General features: G+C 37.7%; 1 protein-coding gene across 1 annotated transcript in view; it reads left to right on the forward strand.

The window, feature by feature from the left end:
- LOC118927129 (mediator of RNA polymerase II transcription subunit 18) overlaps positions 1-21,818 on the forward strand; it is a 183,417-nt gene that overhangs the window by 147,519 nt on the left and 14,080 nt on the right. The window contains exons 4-11 of the mRNA XM_036914971.2: positions 1,878-2,051; positions 2,591-2,671; positions 8,114-8,278; positions 8,786-9,148; positions 12,584-13,181; positions 14,591-14,775; positions 15,545-15,698; positions 20,170-20,225. Of these exons, the coding sequence (XP_036770866.2) occupies positions 1,878-2,051; positions 2,591-2,671; positions 8,114-8,278; positions 8,786-9,148; positions 12,584-13,181; positions 14,591-14,775; positions 15,545-15,698; positions 20,170-20,225 (1,776 nt within the window). The remainder of the gene's footprint in view (positions 1-1,877; positions 2,052-2,590; positions 2,672-8,113; positions 8,279-8,785; positions 9,149-12,583; positions 13,182-14,590; positions 14,776-15,544; positions 15,699-20,169; positions 20,226-21,818) is intronic.

Consider the following 21,818-nt stretch of genomic DNA (forward strand, 5'->3'; position numbering starts at 1 on the left):
TTTCCTTTATGGAACTAAGTGAAGTTCACTCAGTGGATAGGTTAGCAAGACATTTAAAGTTACAGTCCTTTCTTGCCTGTGCAAATGAGGCTTCTATTTGAAAACAAACACTTCACATTACCTAGCTTATTTTCTGAAAGTGTTATCATTAACATATGTTAAATATTATGTTATTGTGAAATGTCTTGAAGGTCTCATTGACTTTCCATAATTGGGAGAATGCTATCTCCATTAAAGTACTAACTCTTAAAAGCAATACCATGTAGTTCACTCTAGTGCTGCTCTTAGGGGTCCATCTCAGGATACCATTGAGAACAAATTGTTATGACAGGAATTCTAATGTCTCTGGCAGCTAAACTTTTAAAAATAGGGCCCAGTTACAGACAGGTTCTGTTGCCTTTCATGTAAAGAGTTAAAGTAGTAGAGGCCCAAGATGCACTTCAGTAACCAGGACCCTATTTTACCTGAGCTACCAGGGCACAGCAAAATAATGCATCAGCTGTCGTTACTGCACTCACCCTGATCACCACAATTGTGTAAATCTAATCTTCATCAACAGATTTCAATAATATTTCTGTTCTGAGACTCATGTCTATCAACAGAAAAATTATTGAATTTGGCAAGTGTTTCTTTAAAAAAATGTAATGCTTACTGATAGTGTATTTTCACTTATGAAGAAATACCTTAACTATGAAAAGAGGTTTTTTTAGTGCATATATTATGCCCCTTCATCCCTCCCCACCAAAAAAGCATTATTTGCTTCAGATGTGAAATTGTTTACCATAAACATGTTAACTTATTACAAGTGATAATATAGTATGTGGTCCTTGATGTGTTTCTATAAAGTAAAGGTCCAGGACTGTTTTTCCACATGGCTGTTTTTTTCTTCTCCTCTAGACTTCTCCAGAGAACCCTGGGACAATAGGTGGAGTGCCAAGCTGTATTGTGTTGCCTTCCTGCTTTTTTTGTTGCCTTCCTGCCCTTTTTTTTTTTTTTTTTTTTTTATTCTTGGCCCAGTCTTGCCTGCTCCTTTCTCTGCCATTAAAGCTAACTAAACCCTGCATGTGTGGTCATTATGAGGGACTCCTGGCTTCCACTTCAGTCTTCACATTTATCGTGTCAGTTATGTTTCTTGTCAAATCCTTAAAATCAGGATTGTCCCTAAAGCCGTATTGTGATAGACAAACTGAAACCTCACCTCTACTTTCCAAAAAAATTTCCTTCCTTTTCAAAGCTCTCACTTCCTAATGCCCTGCCCCCTTCCAGTGCTCCAAGACTACATAGGGTCTGTGAAGGGAGAAAATAATCTGAAAACCAGACACAAGTAAGGTGTTAACACTTAATGTGTTACCCCCTTTCTGAACTATTTATATCCTGAAAGAGGAGGGCAGGGAGAGGGCAATGTTTAACTGAATAATGACTCACTCACTAATGGTGGAATTCCCTACTTCAGTGACACAGGAGATAGTAGTGTTAGCTGGGAAGTGCCTCCCTCCATGCCAAAGGTTGAGAATGGCAACAGTAGTAGGCAGCTGTGGGGCAAGTTCTTAGGCACAGTGGGAAGGCAGGCACACGTGGGTGTGGGTGTGCGCATCTTTAAGAGATTTGAGCTGTTATGATCATCTCATTGAATTTTTGTCCTAAATTGATGCCAGCTTGGTTTGATTCATTTTCCCTCTGAGTTATTTATCTGTTAATGGATTTTGATGTTTGGTGTCCACGTGATGTCAAGTAGTCTGACTGTCTGCATGATTGTTTGTCATTGCTCTGATCCTTTCCAACTACCACAGGAAGAGAGGGAAAGGGAGATTTCAGAGATTATGCTGAAATCATAAATTGGCTGTTCTTGTCCTTCTGTCCCTCTCTCCATGCAACAGAAGAAGCTGGCCAGGCCACTGCAGACCCAGGCATGGTCATGGATGGTGTGGAAGCTGGAGATGTGACACCTCCAACCAAAAGGAAGAGCAAGTTCTCAGGCTTTGGCAAGATCTTCAAGCCCTGGAAATGGCGGAAAAAAAAAAGTAGTGATAAATTCAAAGAGACATCAGAAGGTAAGAAATTAAGATTTTAATATATGTTCTAAGTTAAAGACTTCCCTATTTTAGAAGTACCTGACTTTTTCATCCTCTTCCCAAGCTTCTATAACCTCCTCTTTGATGAGGCAATTGAATCCTTTGGAATTAAAAAACCAAGTAGTCACTCACTAAGCCTTATATTCTATAGCCTCATTCCCAGATTGGTATTTTGATTGGATTAAAATTTATCAAGTGGTGAATGGAGTCCTGAACTGTAGCAAATCTAAGACGCTTCTTTTTTCCTGCTCTGGCTGCTTCGTCCCAGAAAAAGTTCTTTCATGAACACCTTATTATTAAAATGTCAATGCTAAAATTAAGGATAGTTCCTTTTGGAAATGCTATTTTCCTCATAGCACAGTATATGAAAGTTTTAATTTGAAGTTAGTTTTCCCTTTCTTTTTTTCCTAGAGAATAGAAAATTGAACCACTTTATTTTTTTATCTGTGGTGTTAGAATGCTTATAGTCAACCTTTAACTGCCACATTTCTGAGTGCTGTTTTCCAATTTAATGTTAGTTTTAGAGCGAAAAATATCTATGCGGAAACCACGAGAAGAGCTTGTTAAAAGAGGGGTTCTGTTGGAAGACTCTGAGCCAGGTGAGTTTGAAAATAAATAGCATACACTTCCCGCTGTACATTTAGTCTTTGGTTCTGATTAGGTATTTGAACTTTCTCTTTTTCTTTTGTTATTGCTATTGTTGGGAAGGAAAGGGACTTTTTAAAAAACATTCATGCAGTAGATTTTTTTTTTTTTAACTTCCATAAGAAAAGGAAAAGATATCTTCTGCATACGTGGATGTTTTATTGCCCTTGTCTAGCTTGGATTAACACATAGTCTACAGGCACACACCTGATCATCTACATTTGCTCTCTTACAACACTAAACTATGTTTTCTACCTTTATCTTGTATCTACCTACCACTTCAGCATTTTATTAAAAATAATAATAATAAAGAGAGAAATGTGGTATCCACATATAAATCAAGTATAAAAATCAAATGAGTATTCATATTTGAACTGACTGTTTATAGTTCATAATGCATGAGCAAAACCAAAAGTTTCTGTGATGACTGCCCTTGTACTGTTCACCATGTAACTTATTCACTATGTAAGAATTTGTTCTCCATGTAAGAACTTGTTCGTTATGCTTCAGAAGATTGGAGACTGATGAAAATTAGGCTTGGGGTGGATTAATGATTATGCATTGAGCATTGACTCCCCTATACAGAATTTTACTGTTGTTAACAACCATTTGATCAATAAATATGAGAGATGCCCTCACAAAAAAAAAAAAAAAAAGTACACACTTCCAATTGTAAAATAAATAAGTAACCGGGATGTAATGTATAGCATAAGGAATATAGTCAAAATATTGTAACAACTTGGTATGGTGATAGTTGGTACCTAGAATTATCATGTATATAAATGTTGAATCACTGTGTTGTACACCTGAAACTAATGTAATACTGTGTGTCAACTACCCTTCAATAAAAAATAATTATCTACAAAAAAAAAAAAAAAAAGGAAAAGGAAAAGATAACTCAATAGAAAAATCTATAAAAGTTTTAGACAAACAATTCACAAAAAGAGTACAAGCAAATGCCCAATAAACAAATGAGGTTTTTATTTTTCACTTCATTAGTAGTTAAGGAATACAAATTAAAACCAAAATAAAATAACCCTACCTATAAAATAGAAAACCTAAAATTAATCAGGCTACCAAGAACAAGAGTTGGTAAGGGTATGAAATAAGTGGAATTCACATATCACTGTTAGTGGAATTGTTAAAGTGAAATACTTACATTGAAAAATAGTTTAGCATCATCTGTGGAAGCCAGAGATGTGCATACCTATGTGCAGGTATGTCCTGAACTTGGTATATACCCCTCCAAAATGTGTATGTATGTGTATCAAAAGAAGTGTACTGACAGGCCTGTAACAGTAGTATTAACTAATAGAGCAAAATTGGGAACAACCCAAATGTTCATTAGTAGTAAAATATAAAAATAATTTTGACATATTTATATAATGAAATATTCTACAATGAAAACAAACTGTACCTACATGCTATAATACAAATCTCTTTAAGTAATATTGAGTACTTGATATGTCATTCGTGAAAGACTATATATTATATCATTTCTATAAATGTAAAGAAAAACAGGTAATATTAAACTATAGCATTTGGAGATGCATGCTTAAGTGGTTAATAAAAAAAGATTAACACAAGAGTTAGAAGAATGATCGGTTTGTGGGAACAGGAGAGGTATGTTACTGTGGGGAGAGAGAGGCTTCAGGGGTCTGGAAACATTTCTTAATGTTCATGATGACCACACAAGTGTTCTTGTAATATGTCATTGAAATTTACATTTATGTTTTCTCTAATGGTTTTACACTTAACAATGGAAAACTAAGTAATAAGATATTTCTATAGGATTCAATGCCATAGTATCCATATTTGATTGATTTAAGAAAGGCAGGCAGATATTTTTTGTAAAAGTCAAAATATCTAATGAGGGAAAAGCATTAAATCGTGAGACTAGATGACTTTTTTAAAGGAATCTCAATTTAAGGATATAAATATGAAATGATTTATTTCCTCTATTAAGTACCTCCTAATGTTCTCTATAAAAGTCCATTTACTTGCTGGTGGGGAAAAAACTGTCCACTCTTCCTTCCAAGAGTCTACCATATCTAGCTGTGATCTTTAACTCTGAAATTGAGGGGTTGGTGAAAGATCCTTGGGGCAGATATTCTGTCTCTTTGTACGTCCTCAGCTTTGTGCCAGCTACAGTGCTGTCCTTTTTTTTTTTTTCTATTTAAACCAAATTTGTCTCCATGCCCTTCTTGCTGCTCTCATCTTCTGTTTGTCTATCATGAAGATCATGTTTTGGTATTTCAACCCTCATTGCTGGTTTAATAATGTCAAGACTTTCTCCAATGTGTGACTTCTATGAAGCAGTTTATCAGAAGAGTTAAGACGATAGTACATTGGTCGCATTTCATTTCTCTTCATTAGAGTTACTTTGTGTGAAAGCCAAGTTTTAAAAGTATATCCTTTAGGTGATGGGAGAAAGGAACCAAACCTATGGAGTATTATACTTTTTAGATTTTTAACCATGTGAATGTATTTATTATTCACAAATTTAATTAAGTTATGTAGCTTGAAGATTTATTATTTTAGCTATATAAAAACTAAACACGACAATCAGACAAAACAAAGAAATACAAGGCATGCAGATTGATAAAGAAGAAGTCAAACTGTCACTATTTGCAGATGACATGATATTGTACATAAAAAAAAACCCTAGACTCCACTCCAAAACTACTAGAACCAATATCTGAATTCAGCAAAGTTGCAGGATACAAAATTAATACACAGAAATCTGTGGCTTTCCTATACACTAACGGTGAACTAGCAGAAAGAGAAATCAGGAAAACAATTCCATTCACAATTACACCAAAAAGAATAAAATACCTAGGAATAAACCTAACCAAGGAAGTGAAAGACCTATACCCTGAAAACTACAAGACACTCTTAAGAGAAATCAAAGAGGACACTAACAAATGGAAACTCATCCCATGCTCTTGGCTAGGAAGAATTAATATTGTCAAAACGGCCATCCTGCCTAAAGCAATCTACAGATTCAATTCAATGCCTATCAAAATACCAACAGCATTCTTCAATGAACTGGAACAAATAGTTTTAAAATTCATATGGAACCACAAAAGAACCACATATGGAACCACAAACCCTGAATAGCCAAAGCAATTCTGAGAAGGAAGAATAAAGCAGGAGGGATCTCGCTTCCCAACTTTAGCTCTACTACAAAGCCACAGTAATCAAGACAATTTGGTACTGGCACAAGAACAGACCCACAGACCAGTGGAACAGAATAGAGAGTCCAGATATTAACCCAAACATATATGGTCAATTAATATATGATAAAGGAGCCATGGACATACAATGGGGAAATGACAGCCTCTTCAACAGCTGGTGTTGGCAAAACTGGACAGCTACATGTAAGAGAATGAAACTGAATCATTGTCTAACCGCATACACAAAAGTAAATTCAAAATGGATCAAAGACCTGAATGTAAGTCATGAAACCATAAAACTCTTAGAAAAAAACATAGGCAAAAATCTCTTGGACATAAACATGAGCAACTACTTCATGAACATATCTCCCTGGGCAAGGGAAACAAAAGTAAAAATGAACAAGTGGGACTACATCAAACTGAAAAAGCTTCTGTACAGCAAAGGGCACCACCAACAGAACAAAAAGGTATCCTACAGTATGGGAGAATATATTCATAAATGACAGATCCGATAAAGGGTTGACATCCAAAATATATAAAGAGCTCATGCACCTCAACAAAAAAAAAGCAAATAATTCAATTAAAAAATGGTCAGAGGAGCTGAACAGACAGTTCTCCAAAGAAGAAATTCAGATGACCAACAGGCACATGAAAAGATGCTCCACATCGCTAGTCATCAGAGAAGTGCAAATTAAAACCACAATGAGATATCACCTCACACCAGTAAGGATCGCCACCATCCAAAAGACAGACAACAACAAATGTTGGCGAGGTTGTGGAGAAAGGGGAACCCTCCTACACTGCTGGTGGGAATGTAAACTAGTTCAACCATTGTGGAAAGCAGTATGGAGGTTCCTCAAAAAACTAAAAATAGAAATACCATTTGACCCAGGAATTCCACTCCTAGGAATTTACCTTAAGAATGCAGCAGCCCAGTTTGAAAAAGACAAATGCACCCCTATGTTTATCACAGCACTATTCACAATAGCCAAGAAATGGAAGCAACCTAAGTGTCCATTGGCAGATGAATGGATAAAGAAGATGTGCTACATATACTCAATGGAATATTATTCAGGCATAAGAAGAAAACAAATCCTGCCATTTCCAACAACATGGATGGAGCTAGAGGGTATTATGCTCAGTGAAATAAGCCAGGCAGAGAAAGACAAGTACCAAATGATTTCACTCAACTGTGGAGTATAAGAACAAAGGAAAAACTAAAGGAGCAAAACAGCAGCAGACTCACAGAACCCAAGAATGGACTAACAGTTACCAAAGGGAAAAGGACTGAGGAGGACGGGTGGGAAGGGAGGGATAAGGGGAGGAAAAAAAGAAAGGGGGTGTTATGATTAGTATGTATAATGTGGGGGGTGACACGGGGAGGACTGTACAACAGAGAAGACAAGTAGTGATTCTACAACATCTTACTACGCTGAAGGACAATGACTGCCATGGGGAATGTTGGGGGGAACTTGGTGATGGGAGGTGTCTAGTAAACATAATGTTCCTTATGTAATTGTAGAGTAATGATACCAAAAAAAAAAAAAAACCAAGCAGAGAAAACAAGCTTTAAAGGAAAAATACTAAGATATTATTAAACTTAGTTACCTCTGGATGTTGGGAGGGGAATTAGAGGGGTTTGTTTTTTTTCTATTTTTCTACATTTCTACATGGCTAGTTAGGAGCATGTATAACTTGTTTTTTTAATAGTCTCTTTGTTTTTTAACAGTCGAACACAAAGTCTTCTAGCTCTTTAGTGAATTGCAATTATAACACCTCTGCTCATGTACCTTTGACCCTTGCTTTTTTTGATAATAGCAGCTCTTTAGCTCATGCCCTCTCCTGCCTCTCCTCTTTTCTTGCTTACTCACCACAAACCTCATATATTACTTCTTTCTTGTTTTTCACCTTCATTCAGTCTCTTTTGCCTTATGCTTCCTATTGGCTCTTGATCAAGTGTTTTTAGCCTGCAAACTCAAAGGCCCAATTGATAAATAAGTTGCAGCCATTAGACAAAATGCCACTCTGCCAAGAGAAAACTGACCTAAGCTTTATTCTGTAAAGAGAAGCTCAGAGATGGGCCTCAGGGCCTAGCTTACGTGTCTCCAGTTTAGGCCAGAAGTAGTGTTTGAACCTTGAGGTTCTTTTCAGACCACCAGCTGTTCTCCCTTTCTGACTATACCAGTACATCATTTTGCTCTTTCCTTCTTGACCTTGCAGGTGGTGAGGATCCAGGGAAGTTGAGCCATGCCGTGCTGAAGAATGGCCATACCACCCCCATAGGGATTACCAGAGCTCCCAGTCCAGTCCAAGTTGAGGAAGAGCCAAGAAGAAGAGCAAGTGTTAGGAAACCTGTTCCGGAAGAGGACCCAAAGAAACAACTAGGTAAGAAACTGGATTTTTTAGCTTAAGAGCCATGGATCATTCTTGTTTATCTGAGGGGTTTACAAGAGCCAGGGTGGAAATAAAATCCAGAGGGAATTCTGTTCCCCAGCAGTTCCTCAGCTAGTAGCAGCTTTTCAAGTGGAATTTCTTCCTCTCATTTTTACACTAAAAAAAAACTTAAATTTTTAATTCTCAAGGACGGAAGAGAATGTTAAATACCAGATACATGTAGTACTTTTTCAAACTGCATGTTCCTCCTCTTCCCCCAGGGGTTGTGTGCCTCCCTCTAGTTGCCTGGCTCTTGTGTGGAGAATCACTACCAAAACAAGGCTCTCCTTCTGACTGAGAAAGTGTTGTATACCTTAAATATGTTGAGGTTGGGAAACTTTTCCTGTAAACTAATCTTTAAGTTAAATAATGGATGAAGTTGGCTATAAGTCAGTAAACATGTTAGCTCTTTCAGTCTGTTTCTCTCTTCCCTTCTAAATCACATCTGTTACTACACAGGCTCAACTGAAAGCCAGCCTAATTCTGCAGCAGACTCTGTTCCTGAGAACACACCCAAACAGCCTTTACTTCCCCCTAAAAGACTTTCATCCTCTTCTCATGAAGCAAACGAAGGGCAAGCAAAGGATGCCACCTCCTCTACCAGCACTGCAAGGTCCATCTCCTCCACCACGACCGCTGCCATGAGCCCAGCAAGAACTCTTCATTCCTCTGTCCCCCCGTCTCCAGCACCCAGGACTCTGCCCGCCACTCCTGCCAGCACTAACACTACTGCTGTCCCGAGCCCCACTCACACCGGCCCTGCCAAGCAGCCCCCTATCCCTCCCCCTAAGCCAGCCCACAGAAATAGCAACCCAATCATCGGTAAGTAAGTCTAGGTTTCTGTTGGGTTTGGCTTGGTTTGGTTTTGGATGATGGTTTTATTGGTTAACTGGTGTAGAATTGATTTGGTCTGTGAGAGAGTCCTTCATATCTTGGATGCCCTCGATATAGAGAAAAGTCTTGAAAATGAGGCAGATGTCTAGGAATGAAAACAGGCTGGGATCAGATATCAGTAAAATTAGGTTCAAGTTTGGAGGGATTAATATCTCCTTTCCAGAAACACTGTCTCTGGAATGTTACATTTGTGGGGCTGAACATGTGACAACAAGGGCTGCCCTGTCATCAAGGAGCCCATAGTGTAGTGGGAGTCAGGACTGAGGGTCAGCCACAAAGGACAACAAAGGTGTCAGACCTGCATGGAGAAAAAAGGCTTTTTTAACCTATTTTAAACTTCCTTCAAGTAAGCCCAATAGATAAAAAAACAATTGCATAGATGGCAGTGCAACTGAGGTTCAGTGCGTGGCCTATCTTCCTGGGGAACTGCCAAAGGTATTTAAATTAAACTGCTGTGATAATATCATGCTTGGGAAGAGGTAAGAATGTTACTCTTAATAAAATAAATAGTGGGAGAGAGTAAGCAGGGAAGATAACCAGTAAATTTGTATTGGTTTAGTAAGTTTTTTATATTTACCTGAAGTCCTATTGAGATCTCTTCTGTACATAAATGCATACCTTCTTAGAGGAATTTTCAAGAACAGGAAAGAGGAAGAAAGGTAGTTTTTCAGGAAAAATGGTATTAGACTTAGTACTGCTTAAAATTATTGTTAATGATAGAATGAAGGAATAAAAGTGTGGTTATTAAGTAGCTAATACCACCACGTCATGTGGGGGTGACGAGAACCTTGAAAAACAGGCTCAGAATTCATTAAGTATGACAGGTTAGAGTAGCTTGATTAAAAAGAAGATGAAGGTTGTTATCACCCCGTTGGGTAGAATGTGCTGTGTGAACCTACTTCTGAGGAACTTAAGGGGCTTTCGTATACTTATTTTCAAAACCACCCTGTTAGGTAGGGAACTAATTATATCTCTTTTATAGTTAAGGTGGTTAGAATGTGAAGAAATTGTGACTCAATCAAGATGGCAGTTAGTGGGGAGATAGAAACCAAACATTAGACTTTTCAGCTCTTGAGCCAGACTTTTATCATGTATACCTGAGTTCTCCAACTGTGGTCCAGACAGACATTCTCAGGATAGTCACCTGGAGGGCTTGTGAAAACACAGAGGGCTGGGTCCTGTCCTTAGAGTTTCTAATTCAGAAAGTCTGGGGCAGGGCCTAAGAATTTGCATTTCTAACAAATTTCCAGATGACACTGATGCTGCATAAATAGGAGCCGTACACTGAGAACTATTGCTCTAAACCAGTACTACTACACCCTTTTCAGAGTAAGACAACATAAAAAAATGATAATATGTACTGTACCCCGGGCTAAATCACAGAGGCCACTCTGGCCCAGGTGAATGGTCCAAAACAATATAGGCCCTGTGACTGAGGGACCAGACATCAGTCCGAGTAGTCCTCAGCAGAAGGAGAAAAACAGGACAGTTCACAGAGTTTTTATTAATGTTAATTTGATTAAGGTTTGATTTAAAGGACTATCCTTTATTCTAAAATTATGACCTTCCTAATTTTTGGTTTTAAAAGGCCATTTCTTTCATGAAATGGTTTTATTCATAAATGTTTTACTTACTTCAAAGTCTACTTCGAAATATTAAAAATAACCTGAGGTTGGTCAAGAATTTCTTTTTAATTGTGTTGGTTCATGAAATCCAAACATTTGGAAACCACTACTTTAGACATTGCTATATCTACTAAGAAGTATGACAGTATTAGGATTAAGGACTAATCAGGGGTATAAGGACTAAAGACCACCTAAACAACTGAACAGATGAAGGGAATTTGTAACCCCTCCAATGAACATTCTGGCTTCTTGCCTACTGAACTACAGCCAAATGCTGTTGTTCAGGGTATGTTCACTTCCTTAATATATTTGGGCATATATCTTCATTAAATTGCCAAAGGTAGTTTACCTTAGCAGTTCAAATGTCAGAATGCACAAATTTGGTCCTGTTAGGGGTGGTTTGTTTAGGTGGAATAGCTAACTGCTCTTTTAGAGAGGCAGCAAAAATGCAGTCTACCCAAAAGTATCTTTCATTGATCCTAAAATTCACATTTAAAAAATCTCTTTTATATGTCTATTTTCCTAGAAAGTGCTTTTTAAAATTTCTGAGGAGTGACATCAAAACATTATCATATTAACTAGTCTTTTTCTTTGAATGCTGCCTGTGGAATGGGATTTGTGGGGCAAGTTAAATTTTATTTCAGGAAACCATGAGGTGTTTCTAGGAAAGACATGGAACCATTTGAAAACAGTGGGACCAAAATAAGGCCTTGGTTAGACAGAGATTGGTGATTGGGAGAACCACTATTTAATTATTTTGCTAGGTTGGCCTCTCCATGATGTGTGATGATCCATTTCTTCAAGGCTATTTGGAGCCCTCCAAAGGGACTTTGCTGAAAGAGCACCTGAGTCATTGTGGCCTTTGGAGGATCACATACGGATATATACTCTCATGATACAGGGTAGGGGCCTCTCATCTAATAGCATGAAATGAGGACTCACTTTGTGCCAGGCACTGTGGATATGCTGATGGAGACAAGGGCTGCCCATAGTGTAGTGGGAGTGGAGATTAAGGGTTGGGCAAAAAAAGGTGATGGACACTAATAAAAATCAAAGACAGTGGGATCCAGAGGATGGAGCCTAATAGTGAGACCTGGAAACTAGCTGAGCCTTGCCAGTTCATAATATGATCTTGGGCAAGTCACCTTCTGTGGTGGACAGTTTTTCCTTCTGTAAAATGTGAGATGATATTTTATATAAGGAGAATATGAAGTTAAAGATAAAAAGCACTTTGATTTCTTCAAAGATCTTTGCATTTGCAATAAAAATTCAAGATGTCATTATTGATAGTTTTATAATACAGAACTGAGATACCTAGATATCATTATTTAATCAGGAAATGATAATAGTGCCTGACAGTGTTCGTTTATTGCTGTCTGCCCATTTAATTTTTTAATGGAATACTGTTAGAACAAATCACATTTTTTCTATCTCTATTCATATTTTTATTTACACCAAGTCATAAAATGTTGTCATATCTATTATCATAGCAAAGAAGTAAGAAATTGCTCATCGGGGTATTATGGTAGTGGTCTTCCTATACCTCTATACATTTATAGGCCTTCTAGATATTTAAATATAAAGTTGATTTCAGGATGAGATATCTGGGGAATGGCAAAGCCACGGAATGGTATAATTTGCCTGAAAGAATGATCTCAGTTCTGATTCTAGGCCCTGGGCTGGCCCCTCAAGCATTATAAAGCCATCTTAAATTGAGGTGTTGCTCTCTCTTTTCCAGCTGAACTGTCCCAGGCAATAAACAGTGGTACATTGTTGTCAAAACCATCCCCACCCTTACCACCTAAGAGAGGCATTCCATCAACCATGGTGTCCTCCTCGGAGCCTGCCGCTACCACCACCACAAAAGCGTCAAGTGATCAGAGAGAGAAGAGCATGTGCTCTGTGGCCTCCGAACCACTGCCGATGATCCCACCTCCCTCTCCATCTCCCCCATTACCTACTCATATACCTCCGGAACCCCGACGGTCCCCTCCTTTCCCTGCTAAGACTTTTCAAGTTGTGCCAGAAATTGAATTTCCACCTTCCTTAGACCTTCCCCAAGAGGTTTTCCAGAAGGAAGAACAGAAAAAGGAAGTACCCAAGAGGATGCTGGACCACAGCTCTGGGGAGCCCCGTGTACCCTCCAGGCTGCCCCCACTCCCACTGCATATCCGAATCCAGCAGGCCCTGACCAGCCCGCTTCCCATGACTCCTCCCTTGGAGGGCTCTCACAGAGCTCATTCATTGCTCTTTGAGAACAGTGACAGCTTTTCTGAGGACAGCAGTACCCTGGGCCGGACCAGGTCACTTCCCATCACTATTGAAATGCTCAAAGTGTGAGTGCATTTAAAGATTGCCTCTTACTTCCTTTTCTTTTCTCAAGTAGCCCTTCTTGGAAAAAATTACTTAGGAAAAGTAAATGTGAATAGATTTAATGTAAGAAAAATAATCAACATATAGGGCATGTTCTAGAATTTGGACTTTGTTTACCCTGCCGATTTCTATAACATTGTTTCCATGGCAGAAATTTCCATGATGATACAAAATTTATGATTAAAATTAAAACCACTTGAAAATTAAAACCACCTATGTTTTTATATGATCCAAGGCAGGCAAGTGTAACAGTGCTTAAGAGTATTGGCCTTGGAGTAAGATAGCTCTGGGTTCAAATCCCAGCTCTACCTCTTACTTACCTACCAGCTTGTAGAGGTTTGTGTTACTTAACCTTTCTGCTCTTTAGTTGTCTAATCCCATAACAGGGATAATACCTACTCTACAAGCTTGTGAGAATGAATTTAGACAAACTTGAAAGCACTAGTGCCTGTCACCTAAGCTTGGTACAGAGGGACAGAAGTCTAGACGAAAAGAAGAGGGCTCTTAAGGTAGCTCAGTATTCCAGCCCCATAGACTGGACCTGATCATGTTCTCTCCCTCATCTGTCCCCAAACACTCAGTCTGTTCACACTGGCTCTCGTACTTACACATACTTTTGTCTTTAAAAATTCAGAAAAATTGTGACTGAAAGTTGATACTTTTTAGCAAGTTGGATATTGGCCTTAGTAACTACAAGAATTATTACAGAGCTATTGTAGCAACCTACTGTTATTTGTTTTGCCATAACTTTTGTACATGCTGGTATTATTTATTTTATATCCTGGAAAGAGACGGTTTAGTAGTTTGAAGTGGACTACGTCACAACTTTATGTCTCCAGAGTGAAAAGCAGGGGAGTTTTCATCTTTTCTTTGCTTCCTTGGATTCTCATTTTGTCCTACTCCATTGTTAAACCAAAGGGAAAAGGGTTAAATATATATATATTTTTTATGGAATATCTTCCATGAGCCAATTATAGCATTAGATGCTGTGTAGTCTTCTCATTTAATCAGACCAAAGTGAACTTGTGTGCAGCCCATCAGGGCCCTGTGTGCTAGACTATCTGTGTTCTAGAATTTGTCTATCTCATTCCACAACAAGCCTACAAGGTAGGTATAGTTCCCATTTACAGAGAAGTAGCTCACAAGCTAGTAAATAAGTTGTAAATAAATTTTCTGGATTTGAGCCCAGAGCCCTTTAGATTGATTATGAGGCAATTTACCCTCATAGATTATGAGCCACTAAAAAGTTTCTTAACAAGATTGTTAAAAAGTAAAGAATTACAAATTGTTTCATTCATTGACTTTTCCATAGTTATTCAGTACTTTGCCTTTATGTTTCTGAAAAGAAAATATAATTATGTTAATTTATTAGTCCAGACGATGAAGAAGAGGAGGAACAAACCCGCCCATCTGCGTCTGGTGATGTGGCATCTACCTCAGTCATTCCTAAACTACCACAGTGTCTGCAGGAGGAAGAGGAAGAAAAGGAGAGTGACTCTGATTCAGAAGGTCCCATTCAATACCGAGATGAAGAGGATGAAGATGAAAGCCATCATAGTAAGCAAGGGAGAAAAACACAGAGGAGAAAATTCTTTTATAAATAAGGCTACTTGCTGGTTTTAAGCAAGTGTAAAATGAATGGACATAGGCAGTGTTTCTCCTTGAGTCATCTGACTAACTGGTGTTGGAAGGTCTGTGCGGAACTCTTGTCCCTGACATTCCCATTCCCACTCTTAGAACAAGCCAGTGAGAGGGAGCCAAGTAGATGGAGCCATTCAGGTTTTTATGTTTGTTTTGATTTAAAAATCACTTCCCTTGGTGATATTAAGGAACATGGAGTAGAGGAAAGTTGGTATTTGGACGGTGTTACAGAGACTAGAGTGATGCTCAGTCTAATGAACTTACTGTGTTCATAGGGCAAAGAAAAAAGCATGTTCATATATATAAATCTGTGAGTAATGGAATCCTGATTCCTAAAAGTAGGAAAGAATAGGAATCTTGTGAGGTATGTTAGTGTGAATGCCCTTACGTTGTAATTCAGAAGGCTGTCCCGTGCTTAGATGATCTCTCCTCTAGTAACTCTTACCAAGGAGAAAAATGTAGAAGTCTGGTAGGAGGGAGAAAATACCTTCAGCCCATCTGAGCCCATCTGGCTAAAAAGATTTTTAGTTGTCTTCAGCTTTACTTCTGAATGCAGGCCAACTAACAGAGAATCATGGGAGACCAAGAAGAAAATCAGGAGTTAGGATATTGTTCAGCTTCTTGCATAGTTCCAGGTGAGGCTGACCCCATACACTTCTACATTTTTTCTTTCCCTTGTGCAAAGGTGCTCTGGCCAACAAAGTGAAGAGGAAAGACACACTGGCAATGAAATTGAACCACAGACCCAGTGAGCCTGAGATGAACATGAATTCTTGGCCTCGAAAAAGCAAAGAAGAGTGGAATGAAATAAGGCACCAGATTGGGAACACACTGATCCGGTAAGGCCTTTGCTTAGAACGGGTTCATTTGATTTGATTATGCCAGTATGTGTGTTAGAGACTTACTTTATGGTAGAGCACTCATTTATCTTTTTTTCTTCTTTAATTTTAGAAATAGCATAATATTTTAAAATACATATTATATATATTTCAGTAATATCTGTCAAATTTAAATCGTTAGACATAAATATGGTTTTTAAAAAGTTCCTAGAGGTGGGGTGGGAAGATAGGCAAAATAGGTGATGGGGATCAAGAGGTTCAAACTTCCAGTTATAAAATAAGTAAGTCACAGGCATGAAAGGTACAGCATGGAGAATATAGTCAGTAATATTGTTTATAACTTGGTATGGTGACAGATGGTAACTACACATACCATGGTGAGCATTTTGTAATATATGTAAATGTCAAATCACTATGTTATACACTTGAAACTATTATCTCAACTATACTTAATTAAAAAATAAATTTTTAATAAATAAAAGTTTTCTAGGGAATTCAGGGTATTCCCAGGAATATCAGAAACTCCCAGGATAGCAAGACTCCTCTGTCATTTATCCAGTTGCTCAAACACAAGGTGCCAACCCAGTTAAAGATCACACCCATATTTATAATATTTATTTTCACATATTCCATGTAACTACCTCCTTTCAAAATGTTAGTATATTTTTCAACTCAGCTAGAGCCAAAAGCATAGAGAAATTGAATGCAGGCCAGCTCCCTACACATCTAATACACACAGAGTCCAGGTATATATACATGTGTTGACCCAACTCAGATATTTCTCTTGGTAGAGTAAGAAAAGGAGGTGGAACTCTCAACATATTCCTTACAAAGTAATTAACTAAGGATGCCCATTAATTAAACTATATTCTCCTCTCCTAACTTAGATTCTTGGCTCTGCTGTTGGCCAAAATGGCAATCTTAGATAGATCTGTGGCCCTCTGAGTGTCAGCAAGAGACCAGCAAGATTATGACTTAGTTAAGAATGGGGATCTTTGATAATAGATTTATTTTTCCTGTACTGCAAAGCTAATTGCTCATCTCTGAGTGTTGTTTCACAGGTAGAAGAGCATGTTGGACATAAGCAAAGAACAATGTGAAACTGAAATATAAAAATACAAGAGACTTACATTTACAATAGCATTAAAAATCTTTAAATATTTACAGATAAGTCTGACAAAAGATTTTGTAATCATACTGAAGAAAGTGAAGAAGACCTAAATATAAATGGAGAGAAATGTCATATTCATGGTTGAGAATTCTCAGTATTATTAAGATAGCAAGAGATTCAACGTAATTCCAAAATACCCATTAGTAGGCTTTAGTTTTAATTGTCAAACTGATTCTAAAATTCCTAAGGAAATACAAATCACCTAGAATAACCAAAGGAACTATAAAAAAGAACAGGGTTGAGGACTACGCAATCATATTTTAAGACATTATATTATAAAGCTAACGTAACCTAAACAGTATGGTACTGACATAAAGATAGATAAGTAAATCAATGGAACAGAAGAGAGAGCCCAGAAATAGACCCTCCCATATATGTACAACTCATTTTTGACAAAGGTATAAAGGCCATTTCATGGGGAAAGGATGGTCTTTTCAACAGCTGGTGCTGGCACAAAAATAACTTTAATCCATGCCCTGTATCATATGCAAAATTTAACTAAAAATGGATCATAAACTTAAACATGAAAGCTATAACTGTAGAACTTTGAGAATATGAATTAGACAAAGATTTCTTAGGTGTGATCTCAAAAAGAATAACATTGACAAATTGCACTTCATCAAAATTAAAAACTTTTGATCTTTGATAGACACTATTAAGAGAATGTAAAAACAAGCCACAAAATGGGAGAAAATATTTATAAACCATGTTATCTGATAAAGGTCTTAAACCTAGAATATATGAATAACTCTCCAAACTCAGTAAGAAAACAGCCCAGTTGGAGAGGGAGGTGGCAAATTAGCATATGTAAAGATAATGATGATCATAACATCATTGCCATTAGGGGAATGCAAATTAAAACCACAGTGAGATGCCACTACAAGCCCACTAGTATGGCTAAAAATGCTCAGTTCAAAAGACTGATAATACCAAGAGTTGCCAATGATGAGGAGCAGCTGGATTCTCATACCCTGGTGGTGAGAATGTACAATGGTAGAACTACTTTACAATTTCTAAGTTTCTTTAAAAAAAATCAGACATATGACCCAGCGATTCCATGGGCTATTATTTGTAATAGCGAAAAAAAGAAAAAACAAAGAAAGCTAGCTATAAAGAACCTTATATCCATCAAAAGGCAAATGAGTAAGCAAGTTGTAGTATAGGCATGTGGTAGAATAGTCACAGCAGTAAAAAGGAATGAACTATTTATTGTGCCACAACTTGGATGGATCTCAGTAATTATGCCCAGTGAAAGAAGCTAGCCAAAAAGAGCACACACTGTATGATTTTATATAAAATTTTAGAAAATGAAAATTAATTTGTAGTTACATAAAGTAGATTACTATTCTCCTGGGGGCAGAAGGGTTGAGATTACAAAAGGAAATGAGATTTTGTGGGGTAGGTTATAGTGTATAGAGTTCTGTCCCCCAAAAAGTCCTAAGCTCTGGTACCTATGAATGTGACCTTATTTGGAACGGGAGGAGGGTCTTTATATATATTACGCAGATATAATCAAGTTAAGATGAGGTAATAGTGGATTAGTGTGGGCTCTAATCCAGAGACTGGTGTCCTCATATGAGAGGGAAGTTTGCATGCACGCACACACACAATGCGATGTGACTATGGAGACAGAAATTGGAGTGATTTATCAGCCAACAAATGCCAAGGATTGCTAGCAACCACCAGAAGCTAGAAGGAAAGGCATGGGATAGATTCTTTCCCAGAGGATTCAGAAGGAACCAACCTTGCCAATATCTTGATTTTGGACTTCTGGCCTCAAAAACTGTGAGAGGACAAATTTCTGTTGTTTTAAACCACCCAGTTTGTGGTAATTTGTTACAGTGCCCTTGGAAACCAATACAAGGGTAATGGATATGTTCATTATCATGATTGTGGTATTGGTTTCATAGGTGTATACATATGTCAGAACATCAAATCGTGTAGTTTATTGTATAACACACCTTAGTAAAGTTGTTTTGTTGTAATAGACATTAAAAAAGGAAGTTCTTACTCACAGGAAAAAAAAAAACCTCTGAAATACACAAAGAAAGTTGTAAATAGTATATTAAAAAGTAGGGCTGCGAGCATAAGGAAGAAACAAATCCTACCATCTGCCACAACATAGATGGAGCTAGAAGGTATTGTGCTCCATGAAATAAGCCAGGCAGAGAAAGACAAGTACCAAATGATTTCCCTCATTTGTGGAGTATAGACTCACAGACTCCAAGAAGGGACTAGCAGTTACCAAAGGGGAAGGGTGGATGGGAAAGGAGGGAGAAGGGGATTGAGGGGCATTATGATTAGTACACATGGTGTGGGGGGAAGCACACTGTCATGGGGAAAACAGTGTAGCACAGAGAAGACAAGTAGTGACTCTGGCATCTTATTACACTGATGGACAGTGACTTCAGTGGGGCATGGGGGGACTTGATAATGTGGCTGAATGTAGTAACCACATTGTTTTTCATGTGAGACCTCCATAAGAGTCTATATCAATGATACTTAATAAAAATTTTTTTAAATAGGACTGGGAGTTCTCTATGAAGGCAACTAAAGAGTTGTTCGCATGTAGTTCAAATACTGTCTGAGAAGTATAAACTAAAGGTTAAGGAATTAATAATTTTCCGGTTCCAGAAATGACAGGTTGTCATTGGTGAGTAACATCTCAGAACCGTGGATGAGACTTCATCAAATACTTCACAGAGAGGACTGAAGTTAAAATCATAGAGTCACAAAGACAACCTTCAATTCCAGTGGTTCCTAAACCATGGGCTTAAAAAATCAAAAGAGGGAAATCAGTCATATGGGAAACACTATAGAAAAAAAAGAATAAGTCATATATATAAACAAATTCTCAGTTCCCATGCTTGTTTACTGAGTCACAATTTCTGTTAATATGCCTTGAGGATCTGCCTTTTAAACAGATGGGCTAAAGGAGCAAATCTGTTTGGGAGCCGCCAGTTAAGTCCAAGCCCTCATTTCACAGAGGAGTAACTTGGGTCTACCTGAGCTGCCCTTTGGTGATTCAGCTTATTGACATCAGAGCTAGAGCTAGAATCCTTGCTTCCCATTTGCACGTATGATACCTTTTTATGTTGTAATATCTGTATTAACACTTTGAAGATGAAAATTGTTTCATCAACACTGAATCAGATGAACAAATGAAATGTTAAAACAGTTTGCAAACTTATTGATTTTCTTGCCTAGTGTAGGGGCTAATATAAACTAAGACCAGGGCAAGTCTTTATAAACAGGATTGAGAGGTTTAACAGACAATATTTTCATTTATCTCCTTTTTAGACGACTGAGTCAAAGACCAACACCAGAAGAATTAGAACAACGAAATATACTACAACGTGAGTCCAGCTATGGCAATAAAATTATATAGATTTTCTTTATTTCTCACTTTAATACACATAACAGAAGAGAAGCATTTTCTACAAGGGCCAAGGAGAGAGTGTTCCAGCCAGAGAAGGACAATTCATATCTTTTTCTCTGAAGGAACAGAATTCCCCCAAGCTTCCTTTATAAGATATCATTATGGTATATCATTATAGTATTGCTTAGTGTATCAGGATACTCCAGACATTTTTGTTTTAATGTTCTCACAGTATCCTGAGACTACATTGGCCATTTGGGAGGATTTGGCAGCATGTGATAGATACTGCCCAACTTCTCTGTCTTCAATGAAATAAGATAATGGCTGTGCATTTGGAAGGGACCTTCCTGTTTCTAGTGAAATCTTAGGGCTAGGACCCAAAACAAGTCCCAAATGCAGGAGTCTTCCTGCCATTTTCATCTCTCAAGACTTTCATACCCCTAAAGTCACAAAATGGGACCACATACTTAATTTTCTTTCTGTGTACATAATTAACTTCCTCAAATAGCATTCTAATGTAGTACAGATTTTATTTTTCCAGATTATAGGGTGAAATTTGACCTTAAAAACCTCCACACTGAAGAGGATTAGGCTTTACAGGATTACTTGTAGGCATGTTCAGTTTAACCAATCCATCCCCTGTTCTCTCATCATTATCTGGATTTATACAATTTAGTCACTAAGTAAATATTAAAGTGTGGGTATTTTTTGACATATCATGGGAAACACAGTGTGTTCTCCATTCTTAGTAATTAATTACTTGAGCAAAATCTGCAGTTTCTTAACGGGCACATAGTAAATATTTTCAACTTTGCAGGCCAAAAGCAAAAGGAAGCTACTATATAGGTACTGATCAAACCATTCAAAATGTAATCATTTAAAAACATGAAGACTAAGGGGTTGACATCCAAAATATACAAAGAGCTCACACACCTCAACAAACAAAAAGCAAATAATCCACTTAAAAAATGGGCAGAGGATCTGAACAGACACTTCTCCAAAGAAGAAATTCAGATGGCCAACAGGCACATGAAAAGATGCCCACATCACTAATCATCAGAGAAATGCAAATTAAAGCCACATCGAGATACCACCTCATACCAGTTAGGATGGCGACCATCCAAAAGACAGACAACAACGAATGTTGGCAAGGATGTGGAGAAAGGGGAACCCTCCTACACTGCTGGTGGGGATGTAAACTAGTTCAACCATTGTGGAAAGCAGTATGGAGGTTCCTCAAAAAACTCAAAATAAAAATACCATTTGACCCAGGAATTCCACTCCTAGGAATTTACTCTAAGAATGCAGCACTCCAGTTTGAAAAATATATGCACCCCTATGTTTATCACAGTACTATTTGCAATAGCCAAGAAATGGAAGCAACCTAAGTGTCCATCAGTAGATGAATGGATAAAGAAGATGTGCTACATATACACAATGGAATATTATTCAGCCGTAAGAAGAAAACAAATCCTACCATTTGCAACAACATGGATGGAGCTAGAGGGTATTATGCTCAGTGAAATAAGCCAGGCAGGGAAAGACAAGTATCAAATGATTTCACTCCTCT

Source organism: Manis pentadactyla, chromosome 4 (assembly GCF_030020395.1).
Source record: "Manis pentadactyla isolate mManPen7 chromosome 4, mManPen7.hap1, whole genome shotgun sequence".
In the NCBI taxonomy this organism is placed as follows: Eukaryota; Metazoa; Chordata; class Mammalia; order Pholidota; family Manidae; genus Manis; species Manis pentadactyla.